The 23,214-nt window shown below is 41.4% G+C and overlaps 7 protein-coding genes and 2 pseudogenes across 31 annotated transcripts in view; all 9 read right to left on the bottom strand.

Annotated features, from left to right (window-relative positions):
• The window catches only part of LOC120724149 (protocadherin gamma-C5-like), a 301,683-nt gene that overhangs the window by 160,997 nt on the left and 117,472 nt on the right, over positions 1-23,214 (bottom strand). Inside the window, exon 2 of one of the 25 annotated variants that reach the window (XM_040016197.1) lies at positions 18,341-18,854. The exons of the other annotated variants lie outside the window; for them this stretch is intronic. Within the exon in view, the coding sequence (XP_039872131.1) occupies positions 18,840-18,854 (15 nt within the window). The 3' untranslated portion in view covers positions 18,341-18,839. Of the gene's footprint in view, positions 1-18,340; positions 18,855-23,214 lie in introns of those variants that run through there. 25 annotated transcript variants of the gene reach the window in all.
• Positions 483-3,113, bottom strand: LOC120724162 (protocadherin gamma-A3-like). Its single transcript, XM_040016208.1, has one exon. The coding sequence runs from the start codon at positions 3,088-3,090 to the stop codon at positions 631-633; it is 2,460 nt and encodes an 819-aa protein (XP_039872142.1). The 5' UTR covers positions 3,091-3,113; the 3' UTR covers positions 483-630.
• LOC120724158 (protocadherin beta-16-like) lies at positions 4,090-7,529 on the bottom strand. Its single transcript, XM_040016204.1, has one exon. It carries the CDS (start codon positions 6,607-6,609, stop codon positions 4,114-4,116), a length of 2,496 nt encoding a protein of 831 aa, XP_039872138.1. The 5' UTR covers positions 6,610-7,529; the 3' UTR covers positions 4,090-4,113.
• LOC120724159 (protocadherin beta-16-like) lies at positions 7,631-10,522 on the bottom strand. The gene has a single exon (XM_040016205.1). The coding sequence runs from the start codon at positions 10,136-10,138 to the stop codon at positions 7,646-7,648; it is 2,493 nt and encodes an 830-aa protein (XP_039872139.1). The 5' UTR covers positions 10,139-10,522; the 3' UTR covers positions 7,631-7,645.
• On the bottom strand, positions 11,158-15,024 carry LOC120724165 (protocadherin gamma-A2-like). The gene has a single exon (XM_040016212.1). It carries the CDS (start codon positions 13,676-13,678, stop codon positions 11,228-11,230), a length of 2,451 nt encoding a protein of 816 aa, XP_039872146.1. The 5' UTR covers positions 13,679-15,024; the 3' UTR covers positions 11,158-11,227.
• Positions 18,341-23,214, bottom strand: part of LOC120724174 (protocadherin gamma-A11-like) — a 125,339-nt gene continuing 120,465 nt past the window's right edge. Inside the window, exon 2 of the mRNA XM_040016221.1 lies at positions 18,341-18,854. Coding sequence (XP_039872155.1) covers positions 18,840-18,854 — 15 coding nt within the window. The 3' untranslated portion in view covers positions 18,341-18,839. The remainder of the gene's footprint in view (positions 18,855-23,214) is intronic.
• LOC120724173 (protocadherin gamma-A11-like) overlaps positions 18,341-23,214 on the bottom strand; it is a 95,152-nt gene continuing 90,278 nt past the window's right edge. The window contains 1 exon segment of the mRNA XM_040016220.1: positions 18,341-18,854. Within this exon segment, the coding sequence (XP_039872154.1) occupies positions 18,840-18,854 (15 nt within the window). The 3' untranslated portion in view covers positions 18,341-18,839.
• The window catches only part of LOC120724171, a 79,969-nt pseudogene continuing 75,095 nt past the window's right edge, over positions 18,341-23,214 (bottom strand).
• The window catches only part of LOC120724178, a 57,057-nt pseudogene continuing 52,183 nt past the window's right edge, over positions 18,341-23,214 (bottom strand).

Below are 23,214 nucleotides of genomic sequence, written 5' to 3'. Positions count from 1 at the left end.
AAACATCAAAGCAAAAGAAAATGAAATTAGATAGAAGTGTTGCCTTAGAGGAAACTATAGATGTATAAGTCCTAATGTAATGATTATCTGATTCTGACATAATTCAGTGAATGTAAAGTCTTATGGTGACTCAGGCAGCATCGAAAGCATAAGCACTGTAAAATAAATCGGTATGAATGAGTCGAGTAATTGAATAGACATTGGATGAGCATATGGACTCCACAAGAAAGTAAGAATGCTTTTAAGAAACGCATACCTTCTTGCTACTTTGTCTTAATATTTTACCTTTCCAGGGTCCCTTTGAAATATCTTCATAACTAGGGCAAGAGAATGGTAAGCAAGTAAAACACTGCCAGGAAACATTGCAAAGAAACTTGGAGTGTGATCATTAATACTCTATAAACAAAGACATTTGGATATAAAAAAAATAACTGGAAACTGTTAGGGACTTTATAAGAGGACATTCCTTTAAAAAGTAAATATGTAAGACCTTTTACAGAAGCTTTGTAGGCCTACCTATATGCAGGAGAAAACTGAGACGCTGTCCTTGGTGCTGAGAAATGTATAATGCTGGGAAGATTTTCATTAGAGTAATTAAGTAAAGAAAAAGAATAAATATAGAAATATCCTCTAACTGACCTCTAGAGGAGAGTCTGGTTCATCCAGGATGCTCTTTTCACTCTGTATCCGCTGCATCGTTCCTGTAGAACTGGGGTCCATTATCAGCACGTTCTGACTACCAGCTCTGCCGAATTTACAGTCACTCTTTCTGGAGTCAGTCGTCCTGCACACCTCGTAATTGTACACATGTGGCAGAGTCCCTGTCCCCACAGTGTCCGAGTAACGTGGTGGATAATATGGAATGACAGGCAGGTTGGAGTGATACAGGATGCGAGACTGTCTCCACCTGTAGATTTTGACTGATATAATAACCACTAAACACGTGATGAAGAGGAAGGAAACTACAGCCAGAGCCAAGACTAAGTAAAAAGTCAGGTTGTCATTGTACTCCTTGTCGTGCGTCAACTCAGTGAACTCCGACAGCACTTCAGGGAAGCTGTCCGCCACCGCCACGTTAACAATGACTGTAGCTGAACGAGAGGGCTGCCCGTTGTCCTCCACTATAACAGTCAGTCTTTGCTTGACAGCATCTTTATCAGTGACTTGGCGGATAGTTCTGATTTCTCCATTCTGTAAGCCCACTTCAAACAGCGCCCTGTCTGTGGCTTTCTGCAGTTTATAGAAGAGCCAGGCATTCTGTCCAGAGTCCACATCAACAGCCACCACTTTAGTCACCAGATAGCCCACATCTGCTGAACGAGGCACCATTTCAGCCACCAGAGAGCCACCAGTCTGGACTGGGTACAGAACCTGAGGGGGGTTGTCGTTCTGGTCCCGGATCATTATTTTCACAGTCACGTTGCTGCTGAGTGGCGGAGAGCCTCCATCTTGTGCTTTAATTACTAACTCAAACTGTTTGATTTGCTCATAATCAAAGGTGCGAACCGCGTTAAGAACCCCAGCTTCACTGTTTAGAGACACATAAGTAGAAACTGGACTCCCACTGACCTGTTTTTCCTCTAAAAGATATGAGATTCTAGCGTTTTGATTCCAATCAGAGTCCCGCGCACTCACAGTGAATATGGAAAATCCAGGAGAGTTATTCTCTGTGATATAAGCAGTATAGCTGTTTTTATCAAATAATGGTGCGTTGTCATTGACGTCAGAGATTTTTAGATGCAATTTTGTTGAACTAGACAGAGGGGGAGACCCAAAATCGGTGGCTGTAATTGTTATGTTATATTCTGAGACGGATTCTCTGTCAAAGTGTTGATCTGAGACCAAATTGTAATAATTTGTCAGTGATGTTTCAATTTTAAAGGGAAGTTTACCATCAATCCAACATTTAATTTGCCCATTTCTCTCAGAATCTGCGTCTTTTATATTCAAAATTGCAATAGTTGTCCCGGGAATTGCATCCTCTGACAGGGGACTAGAAAATGACATTACATGTATAATAGGTTCATTATCATTAACATCAGTAACATCAAATATAACTTTACTTGTCCCAGTTAGTCCACCGTGATCCTTTGCCTCTACCCTCAACTCGTATTTTCGGTATTTTTCATAATCTATCTGACCAGACACGTAGATTGTTCCCGTCTTTTCATCAATCGTAAATATTTCTGCTACACTTCCTTTCATTTTGGACAAACTGTATGTAATGTGTCCATATGATCCACTGTCTGCGTCTGTGGCATTTACTGTAATAATACTAGTCCCTGTTTTCGTGTTTTCCAACACAGATGCTTTGTACACTGATTGATTAAAAACTGGAATATTGTCGTTGGCGTCTAACACAGTCACATCTATATTTACTGTACCAGATCTCTGCGGTGTTCCTCCATCAACTGCGATTAATTTCAAAGAGAAATGCGGGTGTCGCTCTCTGTCTAAAGGTTTCTGGAGCACCATTTCAACATATTTACCACCATCTGGATTTGAATGTTGTTTCAATATAAAATTGTCGTTTGGGGAGAGAATATAATTTTGCAGAGCGTTTTGGCCTACATCTAGATCCTCCGCGCTCTGCAGAGGAAAACGTACTTCAACTGCAGCTGATTCGCTTATTTCAAAACTGATGGGTTTATCTTTGTTTGGGAAGACAGGTGCGTGATCATTTATATCCAAAACCTCGACAGTTATTCTGTGTAGTTCCATCGGGTTTTCCAAAATCATTTCAAAGCTGAAACTACACGGCGTTACGTCCCCACAAAGCTGCTCTCGGTCTATTCTCTCATTCACGACCAGAATCCCTTTGTCTGTCTGCAGCTCGGTGTAGTGAACATTTTCTCCGGTCACGATACGGGCCCGCCCTGAGCGGAGCCTTTTCAGATCCAAGCCAAGATCCTGCGCCACTTTACCGATAACAGAGCCTTTCTTCATCTCCTCAGGTATAGAATACCGAATCTGACCACCTACCATGTTAACCGCAAGAAGCAGCAACAGAAGCGATCCTATGCGACGTCGTACTCCACAAAATGATCGCCATCCTGGTGATATGTAAGGTAGACGTCTTATAGGCGCCATTACTCAGACAAAAAAGATACAAAGAAAGAAAAAATTGTCTCTGTAGGCAGTAACAAAATACCCTAGTATACCAGTAGCTGGTTGGCTCATAAAATTGTTCTCCAGCGTTAAACGGAAATCTGTGAGACTTCGTTCACATGAACCCTCGGCAAAACACAGAAAGCCGTCCTCGCCGTGTGATTTCTGAGAGGATGGACTGAATGACAACAAAACAGAGATATTATTTCAGCGGCCAACAGCGTCCCTTAGAGTCTAAAAGGTAGAAATCACACGAGACTTGAATCTTTGTAACAACGATCTAAGCCGTGGGGATCAATATGAAATTACTTTCATTAATAAAATAATTTTTCACTGAAGAGTGTATACAACTAATAGTGAGTGGAAAAGTTAAATTGAGAACGATCTACCACAAACAAGAGAAGTTTTAATTACATTATCTACCAGCTGAACAACAGTGCCGAGAACCAGGGGAACAAAATCACTAGAATAGAACTGCTACTCTCAGAAAAGAAATATAGATACAACAGTCGAAAGATCATGATAACCAGAAACTAAAAGAATTCCCTGGCTTCAAATTCTTAGAAAGAGTAAAAACAATATCAGCATAATTAAACAGGTTAAGCAAGTAGAGATGAGTAACAGAAAACCTTTTTTTTTGTTCCTTCGCAGGGTTCAGGAAAAATAACGTTGCTCTTCAGAAATACGTAGCTGACTTACTTCTGCTTCTTTTTAGTATTTTACTTTGACAATGTCGTCTTTATCGTCTTATGGGGATGCAATAAGCAAGCACAAAACATTGCACAAACACTGGGAGTATGATCATTAATCTTTTCTCCAGCACAGCTTCAGTATATGAATTACTGGAAACTATTAGGGACTTTTAGGGAGAACTTTCTTTTAAAAATTAACTATGTAAGACCTTTTACAGAAGCTTTGTAGGCCTACCTATATGCAGAGGAAAACTGAGACGCTGTCCTTGGTGCTGAGAAATGTGTAATGCTGGGAAGATTTTCATCAGAGCAATCAAACAAAGAAGGAGAATAAATACAGAAATATTCTTTGACTGACCTCTAGAGGAGAGTCTGGTTCATCCAGGATGCTCTTTTCACTCTGTATCCGCTGCATCGTTCCTGTAGAACTGGGGTCCATTATCAGCACGTTCTGACTACCAGCTCTGCCGAACTTACAGTCACTCTTTCTGGAGTCAGTCGTCCTGCACACCTCGTAATTGTAAACATGGGGAAGAGTCCCTGTCCCCAAAGTGTCTGAGTAACGTGGTGGATAATATGGAATGACAGGCAGGTTGGAGTGATACAGGATGCGAGACTGTCTCCACCTGTAGATTTTGACTGATATAATAACCACTAAACACGTGATGAAGAGGAAGGAAACTACAGCCAGAGCCAAGACTAAGTAAAAAGTCAGATTGTCATTGTACTCCTTGTCATGCGTCAACTCAGTGAACTCCGACAGCACTTCAGGGAAGCTGTCCGCCACCGCCACGTTAACAATGACTGTAGCTGAACGAGAGGGCTGCCCGTTGTCCTCCACTATAACAGTCAGTCTTTGTTTGACAGCATCTTTATCAGTGACTTGGCGGATAGTTCTGATTTCTCCATTCTGTAAGCCCACTTCAAACAGCGCCCTGTCTGTGGCTTTCTGCAGTTTATAGGAGAGCCAGGCATTCTGTCCAGAGTCCACATCAACAGCCACCACTTTAGTCACCAGATAGCCCACATCTGCTGAACGAGGAACCATTTCAGCCACCAGAGAGCCACCAGTCTGGACTGGGTACAGAACCTGAGGGGGGTTGTCGTTCTGGTCCCGGATCATTATTTTCACAGTCACGTTGCTGCTGAGTGGAGGAGAGCCTCCATCTTGTGCTTTAATTACTAACTCAAACTGTTTGATTTGCTCATAATCAAAGGTGCGAACCGCGTTAAGAAATCCAGTTTCAGAGTTTAAAGACACATAAGTAGAAACTGGACTCCCACCGACCTGTGTGTCCTCTAAAACATATGAGATTCTAGCGTTTTGATTCCAATCAGAGTCCCGTGCACTCACAGTAAATATGGAAAATCCAGGAGAGTTATTCTCTGTGATATAAGCAGTATAGCTGTTTTTATCAAATAATGGTGCGTTGTCGTTGACGTCAGAGATTTTTAGATGCAATTTTGTTGAACTAGACAGAGGGGGAGACCCAAAGTCGGTGGCTTTAATTGTTATGTTATATTCTGAGACGGATTCTCTGTCAAAGTGTTGATCTGAGACCAAATTGTAATAATTTGTCAGTGATGTTTCAATTTTAAAGGGAAGTTTACCATCAATCCAACATTTAATTTGCCCATTTCTCTCAGAATCTGCGTCTTTTATATTCAAAATTGCAATAGTTGTCCCGGGAATTGCATCCTCTGACAGGGGACTAGAAAATGACATTACATGTATAATAGGTTCATTATCATTAACATCAGTAACATCAAATATAACTTTACTTGTCCCAGTTAGTCCACCGTGATCCTTTGCCTCTACCCTCAACTCGTATTTTCGGTATTTTTCATAATCTATCTGACCAGACACGTAGATTGTTCCCGTCTTTTCATCAATCGTAAATATTTCTGCTACACTTCCTTTCATTTTGGACAAACTGTATGTAATGTGTCCATTTAATCCACTGTCTGCGTCTGTGGCATTTACTGTAATGATACTAGTCCCTGTTTTCGTGTTTTCCAACACAGATGCTTTGTACACTGATTGATTAAAAACTGGATCGTTGTCGTTGGCGTCTAACACAGTCACATCTATATTTACTGTACCAGATCTCTGCGGTGTTCCTCCATCAACTGCGATTAATTTCAAAGAGAAATGCGGGTGTCGCTCTCTGTCTAAAGGTTTCTGGAGCACCATTTCAACATATTTACCACCATCTGGATTTGAATGTTGTTTCAATATAAAATTATCGTTTGGGGACAGAATATAATTTTGCAGAGCGTTTTGGCCTACATCTAGATCCTCCGCGCTCTGCAGAGGAAAACGTACTCCAACTGCAGCTGATTCGCTTATTTCAAAACTGATGGGTTTATCTTTGTTTGGGAAGACAGGTGCGTGATCATTTATGTCCAAAACCTCGACAGTTATTCTGTGTAGTTCCATCGGGTTTTCCAAAATCATCTCAAAGCTGAAACTACACGGCGTTACGTCCCCACAAAGCTGCTCTCGGTCTATTCTCTCATTCACGACCAGAATCCCTTTGTCTTTCTGCAGCTCGGTGTAGTGAACATTTTCTCCGGTCACGATACGGGCCTGCCCTGAGCTGAGCCTTTTCAGATCCAAGCCAAGATCCTGCGCCACATTACCAATAACAGAGCCTTTCTTCATCTCCTCAGGTATAGAATACCGAATCTGACCACCTACCATGTTAACCGCAAGAAGCAGCAACAGAAGCGATCCTATGCGACGTCGTACTCCACAAAATGATTCCCACCCTGGTGATATGTAATGTAGACGTCTTACAGGCGCCATTACTCAGACAAAAAAGATACAAAGAAAGAAAAAATCGTCTCTTTAGGCAGTAACAAAAATACCCTAGTATACCAGTAGCTGGTTGGCTCATAAAATTGTTCTCAAGCGTTAAGCGGAAATCTGTGAGACTTCGTTCACATGAACCCTCGGCAAAACACAGAAAGCCGTCCTCGCCGTGTGATTTCTGAGAGGATGGACTGAATGACAACATAACAGAGAAAATATTTCAGCGGCCAACAGCGTCCCTTAGAGTCTAAAAGGTAGAAATCACACGAGACTTGAATCTTTGTAACAACGATCTAAGCCGTGGGGATCAATATGAAATTACTTTCATTAATAAAATAATTTTTCACTGAAGAGTGTATACAACTAATAGTGAGTGGAAAAGTTAAATTGAGAACGATCTACCACAAACAAGAGAAGTTTTAATTACATTATCTACCAGCTGAACAACAGTGCCGAGAACCAGGGGAACAAAATCACTAGAATAGAACTGCTACTCTCAGAAAAGAAATATAGATACAACAGTCGAAAGATCATGATAACCAGAAACTAAAATAATTCCCTGGCTTCAAATGCTTAGAAAGAGTAAAAACGATATCAGCATAATTAAACAGGTTAAGCAAGTAGAGATGAGTAACAGAAAACCTTTTTTTTTGTTCCTTCGCAGGGTTCAGGAAAAATAACGTTGCTCTTCAGAAATACGTGGCTGACTTATTTCTGCTTCTTTTTAGTATTTTACTTTGACAATGTCATTTTTATCGTCTTATGGGGATGCAATAAGCAAGCACAAAACATTGCACAAACACTGGGAGTATGATCATTAATCTTTTCTCCAGTACAGCTTCAGTATATGAATTACTGGAAACTATTAGGAACTTTTAGGGAGAACTTTCTTTTAAAAATTAACTAAGAAATTAACTATGTAAGACCTTTTACAGAAGCTTTGTAGGCCTACCTATATGCAGAGGAAAACTGAGACGCTGTCCTTGGTGCTGAGAAATGTATAATGCTGGGAAGATTTTCATCAGAGCAATCAAACAAAGAAGGAGAATAAATACAGAAATATTCTTTGACTGACCTCTAGAGGAGAGTCTGGTTCATCCAGGATGCTCTTTTCACTCTGTATCCGCTGCATCGTTCCTGTAGAACTGGGGTCCATTATCAGCACGTTCTGACTACCAGCTCTGCCGAACTTACAGTCACTCTTTCTGGAGTCAGTCGTCCTGCACACCTCGTAATTGTACACATGTGGCAGAGTCCCTGTCCCCAAAGTGTCTGAGTAACGTGGTGGATAATATGGAATGACAGGCAGGTTGGAGTGATACAGGATGCGAGACTGTCTCCACCTGTAGATTTTGACTGATATAATAACCACTAAACACGTGATGAAGAGGAAGGAAACTACAGCCAGAGCCAAGACTAAGTAAAAAGTCAGGTTGTCATTGTACTCCTTGTCGTGGGTCAACTCAGTGAACTCCGACAGCACTTCAGGGAAGCTGTCCGCCACCGCCACGTTAACGATGACTGTAGCAGAACGAGAGGGCTGCCCGTTGTCCTCTACTATAACAGTCAGTCTTTGTTTGACAGCATCTTTATCAGTGACTTGGCGGATAGTTCTGATTTCTCCATTCTGTAAACCCACTTCAAACAGCGCCCTGTCTGTGGCTTTCTGCAGTTTGTAGGAGAGCCAGGCATTCTGTCCAGAGTCCACATCAACAGCCACCACTTTAGTCACCAGATAGCCCACATCTGCTGAACGAGGAACCATTTCGGCCACCAGAGAGCCACCAGTCTGGACTGGGTACAGAACCTGAGGGGGGTTGTCGTTCTGGTCTTGGATCATTATTTTCACAGTCACGTTGCTGCTGAGTGGAGGAGAGCCTCCATCTTGTGCTTTAATTACTAACGCAAGGTGTTTGATTTGCTCATAATCAAAGGTGCGGACCGCGTTAAGAACACCAGTTTCAGAATTTAAAGACACATAAGTAGAAACTGGACTCCCACTGACCTGTGTGTCCTCTAAAACATATGAGATTCTAGCGTTTTGATTCCAATCACAGTCCCGCGCACTCACAGTAAATATGTAAAAACCAGGAGAGTTATTCTCTGTGATATAAGCAGTATAGCTGTTTTTATCAAATAATGGTGCGTTGTCATTGACGTCAGAGATTTTTAGATGCAATTTTGTTGAACTAGACAGAGGGGGAGACCCAAAGTCGGTGGCTTTAATTGTTATGTTATATTCTGAGACGGATTCTCTGTCAAAGTGTTGATCTGAGACCAAATTGTAATAATTTGTCAGAGATGTTTCAATTTTAAAAGGAAGTTTACCATCAATCCAACATTTAATTTGCCCATTTCTCTCAGAATCTGCGTCTTTTATATTTAAAACGGCTATGGTTGTACCAGGTCGGGAATCCTCGGACAGGGGACTAGAAAATGACAATACATTTATAATAGGAGCATTATCATTAACATCAATAACATCAAATATAACTTTACTTGTCCCAGTTAGTCCACCGTGATCTTTTGCCTCTACCCTCAACTCGTATTTTTTGTCTTTCTCGTAGTCAATCTGACCAGACACGTAAATTATTCCGGTGTTTTCATTAATTCTAAAAATGTCCGCTGCACTTTCTTTCATTTCGGATAAACTGTATGTAATGTGTCCATATGATCCACTGTCTGCGTCTGTTGCATTTACTGTAATGATACTAGTCCCTGTTTTTGTGTTTTCCAAAACAGATGCTTTGTACACTGATTGATTAAAAACTGGATCGTTGTCGTTGGCGTCTAACACAGTCACATCTATATTTACTGTACCAGATCTCTGCGGTGTTCCTCCATCAACTGCGATTAATTTCAAAGAGAAATGCGGGTGTCGCTCTCTGTCTAAAGGTTTCTGGAGCACCATTTCAACATATTTTCTTCCATCTGGATTTGAATGTTGTTTCAATATAAAATTGTCGTTTGGGGATAGAATATAATTTTGCAGTGCGTTTTGGCCTACATCTAGATCCTGCGCGCTCTGCAGAGGGAAACGTACTCCAACTGCAGCTGATTCGCTTATTTCAAAACTGATGGGTTTATCTTTGTTTGGGAAGACAGGCGCGTGATCATTTATGTCCAAAACCTCGACAGTTATTCTGTGTAGTTCAATCGGATTTTCTAAAATCATCTCAAAGCTGAAACTACACGGCGTTACGTCCCCACAAAGCTGCTCTCGGTCTATTCTCTCATTCACGACCAGAATCCCTTTGTCTGTCTGCAGCTCGGTGTAGTGAACGTTTTCTCCGGTCACGATACGGGCCCGCCCTGAGCGGAGCCTTTTCAGATCCAAGCCAAGATCCTGCGCCACATTACCAATAACAGAGCCTTTCTTCATCTCCTCAGGTATAGAATACCGAATCTGACCACCTACCATGTTAACAGCAAGAAGCAGCAACAGAAGAAATCCTATGTGACGTCGTACTCCACAAAGTGATCGCCATTCGGATACGCAACTCAGGCATGTTAAAGTCGCCATCACTCAGACAGAATATATATATAGAGAACGAACGATTTTTCCGTTCAGGTAGTTTAAATAATGTCCTAGTCTATCATCCCTGAAGCTACATTTACAATTGTCTACAACCTTTATAAGGTTGTGAGTCCTCGTTCAAACGAAATCTTGACAAAAGACAATGAGCTGCCCTTAATGTATGATCACTGAGGGGATGGACTGGATGACAACGAAAGACCGAAAATATTTAACTGGCCAACAGCGTCCCTTAGAGTATAAAACGTGGAAGTCATATGATTCCTGAATTTCAGAAGCAACACCGCAAACCCAACATCAACACATTTTATCTTGCGTGGAAATCAATATGAAATGATATCAAAACACCATGTTCAATAAAATATTTTCACTTCAGCATGTATGTCGCAACGAATTTTGTGAGGAGATATAGTTAAAATGGACCCACTAGAATAATGAGAGATTATCATTCAAGTAATTTCTAAACCCGGTAAACAGAAGAAACCGTTGCAACAAAAAATAAAAAAAGATAAAAATAAAAAAAAGGAAAAAAGAGAAATAAAATGGAAGTATTACTTTTTAAGGAATATATGTATAAATCTATATATCAGTTGCTAAAATAATTCATGTGTCCTCAGGATCTTATAATGACTAATTTAGAATCACTAGAAAATATTTTGGCACGCAACTGTCTTGTCATGAAATGTTTTCACGGGAAAGACATAACATAAGAATGCTATTAAGATATGTGTGAATGATTGCTCTGCTTAACATTAAAATGTTTTTTACTAAACTTTCAGGGTAGTCTCGTTCTTTAGAATGTTGTGGAAACCAAATAATATCATTAAACAAAATGTCAGAAGACACTGCAAAGACATGTTTAGAACATTAAAACCCATTTATTTATAATAAAAGAAAAATATTGGCCTCTACCCCTGATTATTCTGGAGGATGTGTGGAGAATGTGTCAATTGTGGTAACCTAGAATTACCTGACTGCTAATGTAAACTAAGACTCTGTTCTTGTTGCTGGAAATTTTGCAACATTGAGAAGCTATTTCATTGAAGCAATTACATAAAGGATAAGGAACAAATGTGTCTATATGAAATGACAAACCTCCAGAGGAGAGTCTGGTTCATCCAGGATGCTCTTTTCACTCTGTATCCGCTGCATCGTTCCTGTAGAACTGGGGTCCATTATCAGCACGTTCTGACTACCAGCTCTGCCGAAATTACAGTCACTCTTTCTGGAGTCAGTCGTCCTGCACACCTCATAATTGTACACATGGGGAAGAGTCCTTATCCCCAAAGTGTCTGAGTAACGTGGTGGATAATATGGAATGACTGGGAGGTTGGAGTGATACAGGATGCGAGACTGTCTCCACCTGTAGATTTTGACTGATATGATAACCACTAAACACGTGATGAAGAGGAAGGAAACTACAGCCAGAGCCAGGACCAAGTAAAAAGTCAGGTTGTCATTGTACTCCTTGTCATGGGTCAACTCAGTGAACTCCGATAGCACTTCAGGGAAGCTGTCCGCCACCGCCACGTTAACAATGACTGTAGCTGAACGAGAGGGCTGCCCGTTGTCCTCCACTATAACAGTCAGTCTTTGCTTGACAGCATCTTTATCAGTGACTTGGCGGATAGTTCTGATTTCTCCATTCTGTAAGCCCACTTCAAACAGCGCCCTGTCTGTGGCTTTCTGCAGTTTATAGGAGAGCCAGGCATTCTGTCCAGAGTCCACATCAACAGCCACCACTTTAGTCACCAGATAGCCCACATCTGCTGAACGAGGCACCATTTCAGCCACCAGAGAGCCACCAGTTTGGACTGGGTACAGAACCTGTGGGGGGTTGTCATTCTGGTCTTGGATCATTATTTTCACAGTCACATTGCTGCTGAGTGGAGGAGAGCCTCCATCCTGCGCTTTTACAATGAATAACAGTTGTTTGATTTGCTCATAGTCAAACGAACGCACTGCATGCACCACTCCACTTTCTACATTAACAGAAACGTATTCAGATACTGGAGACCCATTAATCTCACAATCTTCCAAAATGTAGGAAACGCGGGCGTTTTGGTTTTCATCGGGGTCTTTAGCATTAACAGTCATGACAGAAAGACCAGGAGAGTTATTTTCCACAATCCAAGCCCTATAAAAATTTCGAGGAAATTTTGGGGAATTGTCATTAACATCTGACACCTTTAGATTAAAAGTTTTTCTGGTTGACAGCGGAGGGGAGCCCGCGTCTGAGGCAATAACGGTGATGTTAAATTCTGACAAACTTTCACGATCTAAGGCAGCATCAGTTATCAGTGTATAATAATTTCTCACATTGGATTTAATTTTAAAAGGAACACTGCCTTCGATCGTGCACCTTACCTGTCCGTTTTCACCCGAATCAAGATCTTTCACGTTAATAATGCCAAGAGTGGTACCCGGAGCTGAGTCTTCTGACACAGGACTAGTGAAAGACATCACGTTAATGACCGGTGCATTATCGTTTATATCCAAGACCTCAATTTCAACTTTACTAGAATCTGTCAGTCCCCCTTGATCTTTCGCTTCAACTCTGAACTCAATCTTTTTGTCCATTTCAAAGTCGATTTCCTTTGCCACATATATTCGACCAGTAGCTTCATCTATATCGAATAAATCAGCTATCCCTGCCTTTGATTTTGAAAAGTAATATGCCACTTTTCCATTTGAACCGGTATCAATGTCGCTCGCATTCACTGTAACAACATGCGTGCCTTTTGGGGCATTTTCAATCACCGCGGCCTTATATAAGGATTGATTAAACACCGGAGCATTGTCATTCGCATCTAATACGTTTACCTCTATATTTACTGTCCCAGATTTCTGTGGATTTCCACCATCAACGGCCAACAGTTTTAAAGATAGGCGTGGCTGTACCTCTCTGTCTAAAGGCTTCTGAAGCATCATTTCAGCATATTTACTTCCATCCGGATTAACATATTGTTTCAACACAAAATTGTCTGTCGGAGTTAAAATGTAGTTCTGCAGACTGTTTTGCCCAACATCAGCGTCCTCCGCACTCTCCAGCACAAAACGGGAACCGAGCGCAGCAGATTCGCTTATTTCAAATTCCAAGTGACTGTTCTGAAAAGTGGGAGCGTTATCATTTACATCCAATACCTCTATCGTCACAGGGTGCAGCTCCATCGGTTTTTCCAATAAAATCTCAAAGGTAAAGCTACATGGAGTCAAATCCCCACAAAGCTGCTCTCGGTCTATTCTCTCATTCACAACTAAAGTCCCTTTGTCTGTTTTCAGCTCTGTGTACTGAATGCTTTCTCCCGTAACGATACGGGCCCGTCCAGAACGAAGCCTTTTTAGATCCAAGCCAAGATCTTGTGCCACATTTCCAACAAGGGACCCTGTTTTCAGCTCCTCTGGGATCGAATATCGGATCTGTGCCTCCGCTCGATAAAGAAAAAGGACGTGAAAAACAAACAGGCTGGCTGTAAGTCGCATTCGCCATCTTACAACTCGGTCTCGATGTTCTACTCCAAATGCCATTTTTGAAAACAGGTCTTAAAAACCAAAACCGAGCAATGGATCGAGGGCTTTAACTTAGAGAGGAAGACTCACACACCCTAGGTCGATATATGACGTTAAATAAAAAAGCAGGTGTGTATTCTATTTGATCCAGCTCCTATGAAAAGCAGATCATCTGCCGTTACAAAACGCAGTGATGGGGGTGGAAACAGCCCTGTCTCGAAATGCATGGCAGAATAGATTTACCAGGCAACAGCGTCACTTAGAGGGTATAATATGAAACTAGAAAAGCCAATGACCACGTTCATCACTCTGCACACTATCTCTGTAGAAATAACGTAATGATTTCACTTTGAAGGCACGTACGTCTGTTAAGTGATTTAAAGAATGCAGAAAATACTGACTTTCACTGTTAGAAAAAAGATTAATTCAACTGGAAAAAAGCAAAAAGTGTGTGACACAAAGCAAAAAGACCACTGGCACTTTCTTCTCTTTTTCCTCTTTCTTTTTCTTTTTAAAACATTTTTTGATAACAGCGGATTTCAAAGTTACTGTCACATGTCCCCTTATGACATAAAAAATATACATTGCTAGTGACCTGTAAATTTTAAAGAAGAACGAATGATAATAACGCAAAACTTGCTTGCTATTAAATGAATCTGAAGTTATGGGTTGTCGTTTTTTATTATTTATTTATTTATTTGTTATTATTTATATAATTAACTGCATTATAAATAAAACATACAAGTGGATCCTAAATGAATGGCCTCTTCAAAGTCTTAGAAATCTCAACGATAATAATGACGACTGCATCTCAGAGCAAAGCACTTCAGCACCAAGGACAGTGACAGGACAGTGGAGCCGTTTCCATTTCAGAATGTAACTACTACAGTATTTAGACGTAATTATATTAACCCTGCATAAAAACAAACATTGTCATTTGATGAAAATATATAGATATATATTAGTGTTCACACAAGCCAATATAATCAACCGGAGACGTGATGCTTGCACTGTATCCTACAAAGTTTCCAGCGTCATCCATACTAACCAAGGTCTGAGTTATTGCACTTATTTGATGTCACTGGATTGGGGGGGGGGGGGGGGGGGGGGGGGGCTATTCGCTGATTATGTATAACACAAAGATAAAGTTTTTGTCAGTGTATTTACTTTTTCTTGAGTAGAGTCGGTGAAATTGTATAACCATCTTCAAATGAGGAGCTGTTGTTACACTTTGTTTTACAGACAGATACTGTTTACAGACAGAATGATAGAAGAAATTCTCTTCATGACTGTTAAAGCAAAAGTGTAGTTTAAAACTATTTATTAGCAATGCTAGATTACTGACACACAAGCGCCCAAATGTAAAACATAAACAAACCTCTATCGGAGAGTCTGGTTCATCCAGAATGCTCTTTCCACTCTGTATCCGCTGCATCGTTCCTGTAGAACTGGGGTCCATTATCAGCACGTTCTGACTACCAGCTCTGCCGAAATTACAGTCACTCTTTCTGGAGTCAGTCGTCCTACACACCTCGTAATTGTACACATGGGGAAGAGTCCCTGTCCCCAAAGTGTCTGAGTAACGTGGTGGATAATATGGAATGACAGGCAGGTTGGAGTGATACAGGATGCGAGACTGTCTCCACCTGTAGATTTTGACTGATATAATAACCACTAAACACGTGATGAAGAGGAAGGAAACTACAGCCAGAGCCAAGACTAAGTAAAAAGTCAGGTTGTCATTGTACTCCTTGTCGTGGGTCAACTCAGTGAACTCCGACAGCACTTCAGGGAAGCTGTCTGCCACCGCCACGTTAACAATGACTGTAGCTGAACGAGAGGGCTGTCCGTTGTCCTCCACTATAACAGTCAGTCTTTGTTTGACAGCATCTTTATCAGTGACTTGGCGGATAGTTCTGATTTCTCCATTCTGTAAGCCCACTTCAAACAGCGCCCTGTCTGTGGCTTTCTGCAGTTTATAGCAGAGCCAGGCATTCTGTCCAGAGTCCACATCAACAGCCACCACTTTAGTCACCAGATAGCCCACATCTGCTGAACGAGGCACCATTTCAGCCACCAGAGAGCCACCAGTCTGGACTGGGTACAGAACCTGAGGAGGGTTGTCATTCTGGTCCTGTACATGTACAATAACTGATGTGTTACTACTCTGTGGGGGTGACCCACCATCTTGTGCTTTAACTCGTATTTGATACTCTTTGACTTGTTCATAGTCCAGTGAACGCAGAGACTGAATGACTCCACTTTCTGTATTAATGGAGAAATATGCGGATACCGGATTTCCATTCAGCTCGTCTTCAAAAAGAAAATATGATATACGTGCATTCTGGCCCTGGTCCAAATCAGTAGCACTAATCTGCAACAGAGGGACACCTGGAGAATTGTTTTCCGTTACCTGAGCACTGTAAAGACTTTGACTAAAAACTGGAGCGTTGTCATTAATATCGCTAACTTCTAAATAGACGGATTTCTTGTTCGATAATACTGGGAAGCCCTCATCAGTGGCAGTGAGAGTAATGTTGTACGTGGGAAGCTTCTCTCGGTCGAGAGTTTGCGCAGTGATTAATGTATAATAGTTTCTGAGGGAAGATTTAATTTTGAAAGGCAGATGTTCATCTATAGTTAAATGCACCTGTCCGTTTTTCCCAGAATCTTTATCTTGGACACTAATTAACGCCACAACTGTGCCAGGAGGAGAATCTTCTGAAATCTTCCCCGAATAGGAAGCCATTGTGATTACTGGACTGTTATCATTTTCATCTACTATTTCGATCACTAACTTGCTGGCTCCTGTGACACCCCATGGATCTTTTGCTTGGAGGTTTATCTCGTAATTTGGAGAAGCCTCATAATCGATATCCCCGACTAGTTTAATCTCACCCGTGTTGGAATTTATTTCAAAAGGACAAGCGGAACCATCTTCTAGGTGTGTGAATGAATATGTAACGTTACCATTGTAACCTTGGTCAGCGTCTACTGCACTGACTGTGGCAATAATTGTGCCTCGTAAAGCATTTTCCAATACAGAGGCTTTGTATATGGACTGTGTAAAAACGGGCGAGTTGTCATTTGCATCCAGCACAGATATGTGTATTTTTACCGTTCCGGACATCTGCGGCTCGCCACCATCGACAGCCGTTAATATGAGCGCATGTTTGCTTTGCTTCTCGCGGTCCAAACCACTCTGAAGCACCATTTCGGCATATTTACTCCCATCTGCTCGAGTATGTTGTTTGAGAACAAAATGTTCGTTTGCTTTTAAAGAATAACTCTGCAGTGAGTTTGTCCCTACGTCAGGATCAGCTGCACTATCAAGCAAAAACACAGTCCCAGTCGGCGTCGATTCGCTAATTTCTAAATTAATTTCTTTTTTGGGGAAAACGGGAGCATGATCATTTATATCTTGTATTTCGATAGTAATGGAAAACAATTCGAGTGGCTCTTCAAGAACAATTTCCAGACTAAAGCTGCACGGAGATTTCTTAGCGCATAATCGTTCTCTGTCAATTCTTTCATTGACAACGATATGGCCTTTGTTCTGGTTCAGCACGACATATTGATTATCATCTTCTATTACCAGTCGAGCTCGACCAGATACCAACCGTCTGACATCCAAGCCCAGGTCTTTTGCAATGTCCCCGACAAAGAGTCCTTTCCTCATCTCTTCTGGTATAGAATAGCGGATTTGTCCATTGACAGCAGCAACCACAAAGAAAAGCAAAATGGAGACGTTCCACTGACGCAGGGTACCGTTGTGCTTCATATTATCCATTTCTTCCCAGTAATATCAGGTCCAAAACAACACAGTCATCGGTACAGAAAGCTCCAGCTATTTATCATAGAGGCTTTGCAGTGTGTACAGTCTTCTTTTAAATTTACCCAAAGCCACGACAGCTTAATAGCCATCGCCTATCTCCTTTAAAGACGGGTGGTGACTTTGTGTCTTTAATACGCATTGCACAAGTCTGCTTAGGCAACAGCACCACCAGCAGTGATGAACTAAAACGGCAGGTGTCTGAGCACTGATGCTCCACTGTTTAGCCTTTCCTGACTACTACATACATTGTTTTTTAGCAACACCCATGCAAAAGAAAGCAAAATCTCGATAAGATCTCGATAAGCATAAATAAAAAGATAAACGAATAAGTTAAATAAATGAAGCATATTTTTTCCATAACGGGTGATTAATATACTGTCTGTTTTATTATTATCTCTGTTTACAAGTCATCTTATGACCACCTAAGTAGGTCCAAAATTTGCCGTGAATGGAGTGGGCTGACAGCAACAACAACGTTTTCTGATACAATATATGCAGCAGACTAAAAAATATAAGAGATTGAGCGAATTCATTTGACAAACATTATGTTGAGACTGAAGTGTGGACAAACACACAGATTCTGTGTAAAACCATACTGAGCTGCATATCTGCAGAGAGAGGCAGGCTGACAGATGGTTACATAGATAAATGAACAAATGTATACAAAGATACAGTAGAGAAGGAGTGGATAGATAGACGGATAGATAATCTGATCTAATCTAACTGATGAGTCCAATGACCTAGATTTGAGCAGTGGAATCAACATTGAAAGTACTGCTACACTCATCCAGAGGCATGAAAAAATAATGACACATTTCAGAGCAGTATGTTTTTTGTTTTTTTTGGTTTGTTTTCTTTTTTGTAGAGCTGAAAGGAATGGATAAATTTGATAGGTTTTGATACTTTCTTGCATGTTTCCCTCCTCACACATATTAGCATCCTGCTGAAGAGCAAAATATTTTGTGCACCATGATTGAGCATTATTTAGGCAAAGACTCCACAGCAGAAGCCAGAAATATTCACATTAATATTCATGTAGCATAAAGCCTAGGGTAGAACTACACAACGCACACAAACTAGAGTAATGTTGCTGCTGTGTTTCAAGACTGCTACCTGCAGTCTCAGTCCTGCACCAATATGACTTTCAATGAAACATTTCTGGGGATATTTGTTGTATAAACACTCATAACATTTCATATCTAGTGTCAATGTAGATCATGGGTTGTGGTGAAATACTATCATGTACTGTGTAAAGGGAACTGTGAATTTCATATTAATTGTGGCTGTATATTGCAATGATAAGGATTTTAGTGTTTGGGGTGAGATTTCAGGGGAAAGGGGAAATCAAAATAATCTTACCTATTAGATTGAAGTGGAAGATTCATCCAGGAAATGCACCAAGAAAAGAAAGAAGAAAAAAGACAGTAGTTAGTATGTATCCTGAAGAACAACAGCAATAAAATAAAATAAAATAGAATTCATGCATATTTATTGGTTTTACACACTGCAAGTGCAATACCGATACAATGGAATACCATAATTTGATCTTTTGAGTTTTTGAAGCAGCATTTTACCCAGACCAAAATATTTTAGATTTAATAATCTAGTGTTTGAGAATTTAATTGCACTGATTGTTCCTCCTCATGTTTAGAACACTGTTGTGCAACTACTGTGCACAAAAAAAAAAAAAAAAACTGTGACAATTTATCACATAAAACACTAAGGATTTGGTGCAAAATCTAGATATTTTAGTGACAGTATGTGATAACATTTAAGAAGGTCATGATTTAAGAACCTGGTGAAAAAAACAAAAACTAATCAACTAAAACGTTGATGTCCCCTCTGGACGAGATGATTCTGAAAGCCAAAGCAAGACAAAACAAGATTACCCTCAGTTTTTAGAATCACTGAATCTTAGTGAGACTTTCAATATTTAAAGTAAGCCCTTATGTAAACTGGAAATTCTTTCCTATCTTACAGCAGCACTGCTGAAACAGAGCTGTTCTTGTGACCTAGATAGAATTAAACCAAAAAATATGCGCTGCATTTAGAAGAGAATAGAATAGCTTTTTATTGTCACTGTTACAAGAACAATGAAAGGCAGTTTGGCATTACTCTGTGTGTGTGAAGTACACAACAGCGTAAGTATTTACACAATAACAGACAAATTTACATTTACACAAGAAAGATATGTACAAGTTATACATGCACCTGCAAAAATGCGGATACACCCATACAAACATACACACACATACATACATATGTATATATACATATATGCATGCGTACATACAAACACACACATATTTCCACATAAATACACATACATGCCATCTGAGGAGCAGGTGCATTGAGAGGTGCAGTGCGATCAATGATATTGCACATTGAGTGTGTGTGTGTGTGTGTGTGGGGGGGGGGGGGGGGGGGGGGTTGCTATACTAAATAAGGTTATAATAAAGAGGTAGGGGTGTTGGTTGCATTGAAGTATAAATACAAATATGGTTTATAAATAAGGTGTAATGTCCATGAGTGTTGGCAGTGCAGTTATCCTCCAATCAGGGTGGAGGTAGGGCATGTTTGACAGCCTGTGGGTAAAAACTTCTGTTTAGTCTGTTTGTCTTCGACCTGATGGACCTGTAGCGTTTACCAGAGGGAAGGGGGGGAAAAAGTGAGTGTCCAGGGTGCGAGGGGTCTTTGATGATGATACTGGCTTTCTGCTGAAGTCTGCCAGTATAGATGTCTCTGAGGGAAGTTAGTGAAGTGCCGATTGCCCGCTCTGCTGTCCTCACCACCCGCTGCAGTTTCCTCTTGTCCTCCGCGGTGCAGCAGTTGAACCAGAGTGTGCAGCAGTAGGTCAGAAGGCTCTCAATGGTGGAGCGGTAGAAGTTTACTAGCAGTCTTTGGGGTAATTGGGCCTGATGTAGTTTCCTGAGGAAGTACAGCCTTTGTTGTGCTTTCCCTACCTGGTGGGAGATGTTTGTGGACCAGGTAAGGTCGGCCGAGATGTGGACTCCAAGGAACTTAAAGCTTTCTACCCTTTCTACCTCCTCCCCATCAATGTAGAGGGTAGAGTGCTCAGATCGCTTTGTTCTTCTGAAGTCGATTACCATCTCCTTGGTCTTGGCTGTGTTCAGATGCAGGTTGTTGTCGTCACACCATTGCTTCAGATGCTGAACCTCCTCTCCGTAGGCTGAATCATCATTGTTGTGTTAAAGTGTTCCTCGATGCGCTGTTTGTATTTGCACTTGGCTTCTTTTATGCCTTTAAGCAGAGATTGGCATGCCTCTTTGTAGACTTGTTGGTCTCCTGATTTGAAGGCGCTGTCACGTGCTCTTAGTAGGGCTCTCACCTCACTGTTGAGCCATGGCTTCTGGTTCGGGAACACATTAATAGTCTTTGTTGTTGTTACACTCTCAGTACATAAGCGTATGTATGAGAGTACGGCACATGTGTGGCCCTCAAAGTCTGATCCTTCTGCAAATACACTCCAATTCGTGTTATCAAAAATAGCCTTGTAGGGCCGTGGTGGCTTCCGCGGTCCACACTCGTACTGCTTTTACCGATGTTTTTTTTTACCTTTGAATTAGAGGTCTATAAGCAGGGATCGGGGACAGAGAGAGATGGTCAGAGAGTCCGAGATGAGGCAGTCGGGTTGCTTTGTAGGCATCTGGGATGTTGGCGTTGACCTGGTCTAGTGTGTCGTTTTCCCTCATCGGAAAGCTCACGTTTTTAAAGAATCGAGGCAGGACAGATTTCAGGTTTGCGTGGTTAAAATCTTCTGCCACGATCACAGCGCAGTCCGGGTGCTTTGTAAGCTGTTTATTATTGGAGCGCCCGAGTAGCTCCATGGCTGACTTAGCATTAGCTTGCAGCGGCACATAAACTGCTATTATTGTGATCGCTGTGAGCTCTCTCGGCAAGTAGAAGGGTCTGCACTGCACCATCATATATTCTATGTCCGGGCAGCAGTGGACGACTTTAACTGTGTTGCTGGTGCGCCAGTTATTGTTTACAAACACTAGCAGACCTCCTCCACGTTTCTTACCAGACTCTTTGTTCCTGTCCGCTGTGAATGTAGCGTGGCCCGCTAGCTCAATCGCAGTGTCTGGGTTAAAAGAGTCCAACCAAGTCTTTGTGATGATCATAACACAGTAATCCAAACAGCGTGAGGTGATCCGCAGTCGTAGCTTATCCATCTTGTTATTTAGTGACCGTGAGTTGGTGAGGAAGAGGCTCAGAATAGCCAGTGGGTGGGTTAGCACGTAGCCTAGCCCTCAGCCCCGCTCTCTTCTGTTTCCTGTGCTTCCGTCGCCTACGCCACTTTAGCGGTGGAATTGGAGTCAGTGACCCCCCGGATCTCAGGGGGAATTGAGTCCCAGTCATTGTCAGCGAAGGTGTGCAGGTTTTTGTGGTTTAGAACCGCAAGCAGTTCAGTTTTGCTGTACTGCATTTGTGCTCCTGCATGTCGGAGAAAAAGTGAAACAAAAATACACTAAATAAAAAGAAAACCTTTAAGTTGAGGAGACTGCCGGGTCGCCATCTTGGGTACTCCTCCACTCCTAGCACAGATGAAATTAGGAGCACAAATGGTAAATGGACTGGTTCTTATATAGCGCTTTTCTCCTCTCACTGAGCACTCAAAGCGCTTTATACAACTTGTGCATTCACCCAATCATACCCATTCACACAAGCACTTTATCTAAGGTTTTTAGTGCTTCTATCTAACATTCACTTGCATTCACACTCCGATGAATGCATCGGAGAGCAACATGAGGTTAATATCTTGCCCAAGGATATTTGGCATGTAGACTGGAGGAGCCTGGGATCGAACCGCCTACCTTCCGGTGAGTAGGTGACCCACCTGAGCTACAGCCACCCCCTTACGACCTCAGATCCTGCTGAATTATTACTAAGCGGAGGGGGGGAGAGCACAAATGGGCCTGGAGCTATAACAGAAACACATATGAATTCATGAGGGTATTCTTTTCACGACAAAACCTCTTTGCTTCATCATCATGGCACTCTGTAGTATGCAAGAATAGGCACACTCAGGCACCTTATGCGACACAGAAACACATGCACACACTTCACAGTTTAGGTGTTGTGTAAGATTTTAACTACTGACCTGAATAAAGCTTACAGCCAAACACACACACACACACACACACACACACACACACACACACACACACACACGTATATATATATACACTTGTTTTTTAATGTAGGAATAAATATGATTTGCTTTTACTGTTGTGTGTTTACAAGCGGTCACCCCCTTCCATTTAGAGGAGTAAATTAAAAAGAAATTAAAACGGGTTACCTGAAAGCAGAAGTTAAGAAGCAACAAATCAGGAACTAGTTATTCTAGTGACACACAAAGGGCATTTTCTTTCTTCTTTCACCTCACTTGTGACCACTATAAGCAGGAACTGCTCTGTTATTATTATTGTTATTGTTGTTTATGGGGGGAAAATTAGTCAGAAAGGAAAAGGGATGCTTTTCTAAAAGTTTATTTTTCATCAAATGCACAAAATCTATTGACATATGGTTCAATAAAAGGTATGTAGTGCAAAGCTTTATTTGATTCCCCCCCCCAAATAAATAAAAATACTGACAACCTCACAGGGGTGTACTATGTCAGCTGGGATTGGTTCAAGCCCCGAGACCCCAAGCTGGATAAGTGGTAACATAATAGATGGGCAAATGAAGGATGAAA

The sequence above is a fragment of the Simochromis diagramma genome, unplaced genomic scaffold (assembly GCF_900408965.1).
Source record: "Simochromis diagramma unplaced genomic scaffold, fSimDia1.1 OVJJ01000685.1, whole genome shotgun sequence".
Taxonomy (NCBI): Eukaryota; Metazoa; Chordata; class Actinopteri; order Cichliformes; family Cichlidae; genus Simochromis; species Simochromis diagramma.
This window is presented reverse-complemented; position numbering and strand designations above follow the sequence as displayed.

Bases quoted from the DNA above. Each gene is read 5' to 3' on its own strand.
- LOC120724162 (XM_040016208.1), bottom strand. From the start codon at position 3,090: ATGGCGCCTATAAGACGTCTACCTTACATATCACCAGGATGGCGATCA.
- LOC120724158 (XM_040016204.1), bottom strand. From the start codon at position 6,609: ATGGCGCCTGTAAGACGTCTACATTACATATCACCAGGGTGGGAATCA.
- LOC120724159 (XM_040016205.1), bottom strand. From the start codon at position 10,138: ATGGCGACTTTAACATGCCTGAGTTGCGTATCCGAATGGCGATCACTT.
- LOC120724165 (XM_040016212.1), bottom strand. From the start codon at position 13,678: ATGGCATTTGGAGTAGAACATCGAGACCGAGTTGTAAGATGGCGAATG.